The sequence below is a fragment of the Cannabis sativa genome, chromosome 3 (assembly GCF_029168945.1).
Source record: "Cannabis sativa cultivar Pink pepper isolate KNU-18-1 chromosome 3, ASM2916894v1, whole genome shotgun sequence".
Classification (NCBI taxonomy): Eukaryota; Viridiplantae; Streptophyta; class Magnoliopsida; order Rosales; family Cannabaceae; genus Cannabis; species Cannabis sativa.
In genome coordinates, this window is record NC_083603.1 from 50,451,970 (window position 1) to 50,461,540 (window position 9,571).

Consider the following 9,571-nt stretch of genomic DNA (forward strand, 5'->3'; position numbering starts at 1 on the left):
TTCTACATCTGATTTTCTCAAAAATGCCAATTTTCTAATTCAACCATTTAAATGCCAGTTCTAACTATTTAATAACTATAAATAATTATTAAATAATATTTTCATTTATCATATTTATTAATTGAACCATACAAAGTATCATAATTAACAAATATGCCCCTAAAACTCTTTCTTTGCAATTTCGCCCTTACTTAGTGAAAAATTCACAAATAGACATAGTCTAATTTGACAATTATAATTGATTAATCAAAACCAATTATATGAGTCTTACAAGCAATATTATCTCAACTAGTGCGGGGACCGTGGGTCTATATAACCGAGCTTCCAATAAGCAGATCAAGAATTTATTACTAAAATTCACTAACTTATTAATTCTTCGTTGAATCCACGCATAGAACTTAGAATTGCACTCTCAGTATATAGAATGCTCTATATGTTCCACCATATAGAGACATCATTAGTTGTCCATTGTTATAATCCTAATTTGATCAATGATCCTCTATATGAATGATCTACACTGTAAAGGATTAGATTACCGTTACACCCTACAATGTATTTAATCCTTAAAACACTTAACCCCGTATAAATGATATTTCAGCTTATGTGAAATGAGATCTCCACCATTTATTTTCGTTTGGTCAAGCTCGAAGGAGATCATCCTTTACTTACTATTCGCCAGATAGAAGCTATAGATTCCATGTTTATGATAGCACTCCCACTCAATTGCACTACCGTGTTCCCAAAATGTACGTATCACCCTGACCTAAAAGTAGGCTTAACTAACAAATCAAAGAACACGAATAGTCTCTCAAGATCGAGCCTAATCATAACAGGATTAAGATCATTTGATCTAGGATCAACTAGGCGATATTGACTTGAATAGATATTACGGTAAGTTTAATAAATCTAAGTCAAAGTTCAATATCGGTCCCTTCCGATGCATACTCCATGCATCCAACCTGAGCTTTACTTTAACCAATGCTCTGGAAAGAACATAGCACTTCTCCAAATGCAAGTAAACTCTTTTGTAGATTATCATATCAGTAAAACCTTGTGTCTGATAAATCTAGGAAACTTTATTCACATAGTCATGTTTACTTTCCAATGTGTTGACAGCACAATAAACAGGATCAAGTATCTGAAAAGGGTTTCAGATGAATTCATACATTATGTACATATAATCATGAAATAAATCATGTGAACCATGCAACATTAAATGTTATTTCTGATCTATATTAAAAAGTAAATCTGATTATATTGAAATGAGTTTTATTTAGGGCATAAAACCCAAAAAACTCCCACTTGCACTAATATAAAACAAAATGTGCATTTCAAATAATCTCAACACCTTGATATACAAATCAAGTGTAGTAGTAGTAAACTCCTCGTAATAGGATCTGAAAGGTTGAATTAAACACAACCTTTTCTCCACCCTTACTCTTCCTTAATCACAAAATCATTGATAATGTGAAATTCCTCTCTATATGTCTACTCTCTTGGGATACTGGATTCTATATCTTTGGCAACTACTTTTGGTTAATCAGGAAATTTACACTAGTAGTTTAGGCAATTTGGAATGGTGCCAAAAATGTATAGAACTTTCCTTAGACTGAATAAGTACCTTTCCTGCAACTTTAACATTCAGTCTCTCTCTGGTAGACCTAGAGACTTCAGATAGGTTTTTACACTTCTCCAAAATCACTATTCCACCCCCAGAGTAATCACCATCTTATCAGAAAGATTTTCTAGCACAAAGGCAAATTTCGAAATCTGATGTGGTGTAGTCTAAGAGTTTTAAACACACCCTTATAGACTAACATATAGTTCCTCTTCTTAATCTTAAGATTTACTTGATTGTCTTCCAATGTTCTTCTCCTGGATTAATCTGATACCTACTCATTACTCCCACTCAACAGCAGGTGTCTGGTCTAAGGCATACAAAAGCATATCTAAGACCTCTCACTGTTGATTTAAGAAATTCTTTCATGGCTTTATCTTTTCTGGAATAGTTGAGACTTTTCCTTAGATAAATAAAATCTATGCCTAGAAGTCGAGAAGCTTCTATAGATTGCCATTAGAAAGAAAATGCTTCAGCATCTTACTAAAGTAAGTCGCTTGCATTAGAGTAAGTAATTACCAGGTATACCACAAGCCATAGGTTTAGATAAACTCAAACCTATAATACTAGGAACAGGAAGTTTTGTTAAGTTTATTGAATAGACTTATAAACGAAAATTTCCTTTTATGTCCTTGTAATAGAAAACTTTAGGTTATTCCATGTGAATGGATCAAACTACAGTTCTCTTGGCTTTCTTCTTAGTTTCTTATCTTGACAATCCATTACTTGTTTAAACTCACAATAGATTTTAATCACTAGTGTCTCCCGAGTCATAAAAAGGTGAGTTTGTTAGGTTATTTTTAGTATTAATTTTAGATTAAGTTTAGTATATTTTTAATTAAGTTTTAATCGTGTTTGGAGCATTTTTACGCTTGTTATCTTTTATTTTTGCAGATTTAAAATAGAAGAAGATTAGAAAAATATCAGAGAAAAAGATGGGAAAAAGATAAAAATATCATGATATTTAAAATAGAGAAAATTGTGAAAGCTGAAACTTCAAGCCTTAATTCGACGATATTCTCTTTAGATTTTGGAAAAAGTCAAAACATATAAGTTCTAGATCTCTCTTGTATCTTTCCAGAACATCTTAAATCGTCCAATTCCGATTAATATTGAGAGAGTTATGGCCAAAATACTATCAGTCAACGCAGCAGAAAAAATATCTCGTTTCCCAAAAATTTAAATCCGAATGGGAATTTAAATATGTGCGTTTTTTCCATCTTTTTAGGCCTTCAATGCCTATATAAAGGAAGAAGGGAGTTGATTTCAGCAAGCAATTTCAGAGAGAAAAAAAGAGAGAATTCAGATACAGAGTGGAGAGATCAACTGTAATATTGGAGGCATTCTTCAGAGGGTTTTCAGCATTCTTCTCTTCTTCTCTTCTCTATTTTCATCTCTTTTCTTAAAGTTAATATGTGTAATTGTGCTTCAATGAACATGTGTAGCTAAACACTTTAATTAGGGTTAGATGGATATTGTTTAACATTGTTTATGGTTTAATATGATTAATTTTCCCCCTAATTTCTATGTATTCTATTTTATTTGTGCTTAACTACTTTTAATTGCCTGATCACCAATTATCTGTTTATGATTTTGATGCGAGATCTGAGAAGTGAGTGTTAAATATGCTATAGTAGAATAGAACTGAATTTCGATATAGGACGAGAGTACCTATATGGTTTAGATAGCTTATAGGGTTTCGTGTTTAATGCCTGTTGCATGTTAAATTTATCACGAGAGTAGAAAGTTTGCATGTAGTTGAGGTTTATATATCTGAGAAGACTATAAATTACCTTAGTAAACCTGCTATTGCATAGGAATTAATATTAGGAAAATAATCATATTAAGCCATATTCAATAAAAACAATTGAAATCGACACCCTAGTTTATTAACTATCAATTTTCTCGAATCGTTGCTTCCAACTATTTTTCTTATACTTTATTGTTTTTTCCTGTCTTTTATTTAATCAAATAGAAGTAAAAGTTTAATTTTAACGTACTTAACTCCACTCCCTGTGGGATCGACCTCACTCCTGGTGAGTCTAATACTTGAAACGATACGTACACTTGCGTGTGCAAAATATCGCAACAGAGTTCCTAGAAACTCTCCCACTACGACAAGATACCGTGAATTATGTCTAAGAAAACTAAATGGTATTAACCTATTTAGTTGTGACAAGACAACAGAGGCAGTGGGATCATCATATGTCAAATAAGATGATAGAACACTTTTGGAATCAAGAAATAAATATCTCCTTTATTTGCTACTTTAGTTTCAGACTTAGTCATTATCTTAGAAAAGTAGTATTTGTTTGAACAAACACTTTCTTATCTATTGACTATGGGATGGTCCACCCCTAATCACTTAGAATAGCTAACAAACCATGGTTAACAGTTCTAGCTTTTCTTAAGATTTTGATTAGGACATCCATGAATCTAGTAATGATTTACATTAAGTATACAACCATTGCATCATTCTGAAATTGTATTACCATAGAAGGATTTAGGCAACGACTAGTAACTAAACATCAATATGCAAATCGAAATTTCTGGGGAGGTAAGTTTGGATATAATTCATAAATCAATTTAATGATCTTTGAACTGCATATCTACTATGAACAAGATACAAATGCCATAGATTAATAAAAATGTGGTTGTGTCGTTTTGATGACTTAGGTTTAGTTACATCAAAGAGTTCTTAGAATAGTGCAAGTGGATCCTGGTCACAGAATACTAAACTCATATTCCATACAGTTTGAATCCATTAATAGAAGATGGATATTAAACACTTGAAAGGTGTAACTGTATTGCTTCCTGGAAATAGAACTATAAGAAAATTTCTTTTTGGATTCTAAAATTAAAGTCAAAGACTTAAATTCAACCAAATATAATGAGTAATTCTTTCTTGGACCACCACTACTAATTTAGACTCTAAGTCAGATTTGCCCATACAAGTAGGAGATTTCTAAGATTGAGGATTTATATCAATTGGGAATAGAATTTCGGGATTATAATCATATGCGTCATTTAATTTCTTAAGAGAAAATATAGAATGACATGAAATGATTTATAGACCATTCATCCAATGATATGTTATTGAGCTAATTCGCAATGAATAAGCTAAGAGGAATTAGGATAATTTCGTTGTTTAAATAAGAATCCAACGATGCTTCGATTAGCGAAAGTCAAAGTAATCTTATTTATATAATCTTCTTGTTTCATATCGTAAAAATACTAGTCTAAGGTGTCATCAATTGATGAACAACTAGATGTCGCATATACAATATTTATCTTTCGAGCCCTAACACTATTATGAATGTCTAATGGTGAAAATCCATTAGGGATTTATCTCATTAGATAAACAAACCAAGTTGGACCAACAATGAAGATTCGAAATTAAACTACAACTTAATAACAGAAAATAACATGGTTCAATATAAATTCATACACAATTCAGAAATTATTAAACATATAGCAAGTAGGAATGACAAGTGAAAATACTAAAACATACAATCCTAAATAATTTCTAAGGTTTTCAACAAACTGATATCAGTGTCCCGTTTAGGCGAGGGTCAAAGCTACCATTCATTGAATAGAGTTGTCAGCTCATCTAAAATATTAAACATTCTAGCAACCTTTTATTCGATCAAGATTGGAATTCAGCGTTGTCCCGTTTAGGCGAGAGTCAAGGCAATTCTATCTTATGAGCTTCCACCATTGTTTCATAATTTGCAAGTCAAATATGGTCGTCACCATTAGGGTGATCCATACCATATAAAACACTTACAAACTACTTATCTTTCGAGATTAAACGGTGCGAAATTGCTAATGAACGTTCCTCCATTGTAACACCCCGATTTCCCGAGATGTCACATAGGATAGTCCGTATAAAACAATTTAATAAGATAAAGACAAACAAATACTTCTTTATTGAAAAATATCCAAGCATGAGATCTCATTGTTTAAAACAAAATTCTTTTAGTACTGTAAACTTAAATAAGAACTAGTTAAGTCAAAATAATAGTTCCAAAATGTTTAGCAGTTAAAAACATTAAAAGCAAAATACTGTGCCAGCCCCCCTAACATGCGGTCCACGCCTCGAGCTCTTCATTCTCACTGCTTAGCCTTACCCTTACCTGCACACAGAGTACCCGTGAGCTAACGCCCAGTAAGAAGAGCTATGTAGGACATAACCCTCCTAACTAGTTACTTGACATAATTTGCTCTTTTATATTAATCAACAGTAATTCACATTCCATAAATATATCCACAACGCATGTTGTTCTCACATGCACACATCAAGTCTCATACCGCACATTATACTCACATACGATAATCAACTATTCTCTCATGTTGATCAGACATGAGGTAACCTACACTGCCTTGTGTTATTCTCACACTTGGCATCCAATAGGGCAATTAATTACCATAAGTTGTACTCACCCATGATAATGTTATAACCTGCAAGTGTTATGCTCACACAAGCAGCAAGACCCTAATATTATTCTCATGCTAATGATGCTCACAAAATATAAGGAAATCAAAACACTATCAAATTAAATAACAAACCAACCCAAGTTGTATGCATAACATACACCCTGTGTACAGATGTCCACTCTTCTTACCTCGATTCTTAAGACCACACTTGCTACCTCGAGCACCTCAACGAATTTCCTTGTTGAGAACAAGATCCTAGACATTCATTAACACAACAATACACTCAAAATACATTCAAGTATGAATCTCTAAACTCATACAGAAACTTACGTAAAAATACGTAACACATAGGTCCATTTCGCTTGCATGACACACCATACATAAGCATTTATTATTTAGATTCACACAAACATATTGCATGGACTCAAACAAACATTCTTAACGTAAAACATGAATTCATACAACACATTTTTACGTAAAATTTACTAAAATACCATTTATTCTTATTAAAGTCCAAATAAATAGTTAATTAATCACCAATAATTATAATAAATACCTACAGCAACCAATAAATAATAAAACCTATTCCATTTGATATCATAGGCAGTAAATGGTATCACAAAAATACATTTTACTATTTTAACAACACTTATCTATTTTTCATAATTAACTTAAGCATTAATTAAGTAAATTCATGAAAAATACCAAAATTGATTAAAAACCGAATCTAACTCTTCTAATACACTTTATAATCTGTAATAGGTCATAAATAATTTTCTTTGAATTTTCTAAGCATCCTAGGTATTTTTCATAATTTAAATAAGAAATAACATCAATAATTCATGAAAAATACATAATCGCCTGAAAATTCAATCTACCAATTTTATAACAGTTTATATATCATAGTCCATCAAATAAAATTAATCTAGATTTTTCTGAGCAACCTAAGTATTTTTCATAATTAATTTAATAAATAACACAAATAATTCATGAAAAATACAAAAATAACCGAAATTCGAATCTACCAATTTTGCAATAGTTTATATCTCATAACTAATCATATAAAATATATTTAGATTTTTCTGAGTAATCTAAGTATTTTTCATAATTAATCTATTAATTATACTAAATAATTCACAATAATTCCAAATAAATTCAGAAAATTATGAAACTTCACCAAGCACCTTAGAATAAAATAAGGAATCAAAATATACAAAAATATCTAAGAAAAACACCTCAGAAACGGTCAGAACGCGGTCGCCGGCGTTCTCGTCGGTTTCGTCGCCGGTAAAGTGTAACTTTGTCTCCGATTGCTCTTGAAGCGTCCTTTCGATTGGGGAAGCTCTCCACAATGCTCAGGACCTCAAAACGATCAAGAAAAGTGGTCCGAGAAGGCAGATCGGGGTTGTCTTCTTCGTTGGCGGTGTACCGTCTTTAATGGAGTCCAAAATTTTGGATTTTCGTTTTGGACGTTAAAGCTTCGTTTTCTTACTGCAAAAACAATCCTTAGGGTCCCATGCACTCAAATATAACCTCCCTTGACCCAAGAACAAGCTTAAACACGTTCGAATTCGAGTCCGTAACTAAGCCGCACCTTTGAAGCTTCAAAAATGGCGAATCTTAAAACGACGACTTCCGCCCCTTATACCACGTTAAAAAGCTTCCTTAGGTCGTATATAAGTGACCCCAAACCCCCACGTTCACCCAGGTTTCACTCCGCTTGAAGAAACGAAAGTTTTCGGTACCGTATACGCCGTATACGTGCTCTCTCTATCTCTCGTTGGTTCTCTGTTTTGGGTGAACGAAAATAGAGTTTAAAACCTAATTTCTATCGTGTTTAAACCCAAGCAAAATATCGCATTGAACCGAAGTGGAGCGATTCCCATTCCACCAAAATAGGCGTTCGGTTCGGTTGAATCGTGTACGTATAGCATATATATACTAACTGTTAATAATGTTAATAATAATAATAATAATAATAATAATAATAATGATAATAATAATAATAATAATAATAATACGTATAATAATAATAATAATAATAATAATAATAATAATAATAATATACGTATAATAATAATAATAATAATAATAATAATAATATACCCATATAACAATATCCACACATATGTATCTATTAGGCATTATGCACATGCCAATAAAATCAAATATTATATTATCATAAAAATAATCCCATACATATTTAAATCCATAAATATGTAAAATAAAAAAAAATACTCTCAACTAAATAAAATTACAAAAATACCCTTTCGGAGTTAGCGGATATTACAATTATCCCCCTCTAAAAGAAAATTTCGTCCCGAAATTTTACTCAAATAATTCTGGATATTGTTCTCGCATATCAGACTCTAGCTCCCAAGTAGCTTCCTCAACCACGCTGTTTTTCCATAGGACTTTCACCAAGGTAATTGTCTTATTTCTCAAAATCCTATCTTTTTGATCAAGAATCTTTACCGGACGTTCATTGTAGGACAAATCTTCCTGCAAACCCAGTGTTTCATAGCTCAAAACATGCGATGGGTCTGACACATATTTCCGGAGTTGAGATACATGAAATACATTGTGCACCCCAGATAATGATGGCGGTAAAGCTATTCTATAAGCTACACTGCCCACTCTATCCAATATCTGAAATGGACCAACATATCTGGGACTTAGTTTCCCTCTCTTGCCAAATCTCTTCACCGAGAGTCCTTTTCGTGGTGTCACTCGAAGAAACACATGATCACCCACTTCGAACTCAATGTCCCTCCGCTTCAGGTCTGCGTAAGATTTCTGTCTGCTCTGAGCTGTGATCATTCTAGCCCTGATCTTCTGAATAGCGTCGTTGGTGTGCTGAACTGCATCTGGCCCTAGGAGTTTGTTCTCTCCCAACTCATCCCAATGCAGTGGAGACCTGCATTTTCTTCCATACAACATCTCATAGGGTGCTACCCCGATTGTAGACTGATAGCTGTTGTTGTAAGAAAATTCAATCAAAGGCAGGTATTTGCTCCATGATCCTTGGAAATCTATCACACATGCCCTCAACATATCTTCCAAGATCTGATTTGTTCTCTCAGTCTGACCATCTGTCTCTGGATGATATGCAGTACTGAACTTCAATCGAGTTCCCATTGCTCTCTGTAAGCTTTCCCAAGAAGACGAAGTGAACCGAGCATCTCGATCACAAACAATAGAATACGGTGCCCCATGTAATCTCACAATCTCATTCACATAAAGTTCAGCAAAATGGTCCATGGAGTAAGTCATGCGTACTGGTAGAAAATGGGCAGATTTTGTATACCTATCGACGACTACCCAAATGGCGTCATGCTGCTTTGTAGTCTTAGGTAACCCAGTCACAAAATCCATGGAAATCTCTTCCCACTTCCATTCAGGGAGCTTCAGTGGTTGTAACAATCCCGCTGGTCTTTGATGCTCTGCTTTAACTTGTTGACATGTTAAGCATTTGGCCACAAATTCAACTACATCCTTTTTCATGCCAGGCCACCA

General features: G+C 33.2%; 1 protein-coding gene and 1 long non-coding RNA gene across 2 annotated transcripts; both read right to left on the reverse strand.

The window, feature by feature from the left end:
• Positions 1 to 5,524: 5,524 nt before the first annotated feature.
• Positions 5,525 to 7,538, reverse strand: LOC133035786 (uncharacterized). The gene is made up of 2 exons (XR_009686881.1): positions 7,291 to 7,538; positions 5,525 to 5,754 (listed from the first exon to the last, which is right to left on the reverse strand). It is a non-coding gene; the product is annotated as an uncharacterized LOC133035786 (long non-coding RNA).
• Positions 7,539 to 8,383: 845 nt separating this feature from the next.
• On the reverse strand, positions 8,384 to 8,995 carry LOC133036150 (uncharacterized). Its single transcript, XM_061112645.1, has one exon. The coding sequence runs from the start codon at positions 8,993 to 8,995 to the stop codon at positions 8,384 to 8,386; it is 612 nt and encodes a 203-aa protein (XP_060968628.1).
• Between the last annotated feature and the right edge of the window lie 576 nt (positions 8,996 to 9,571).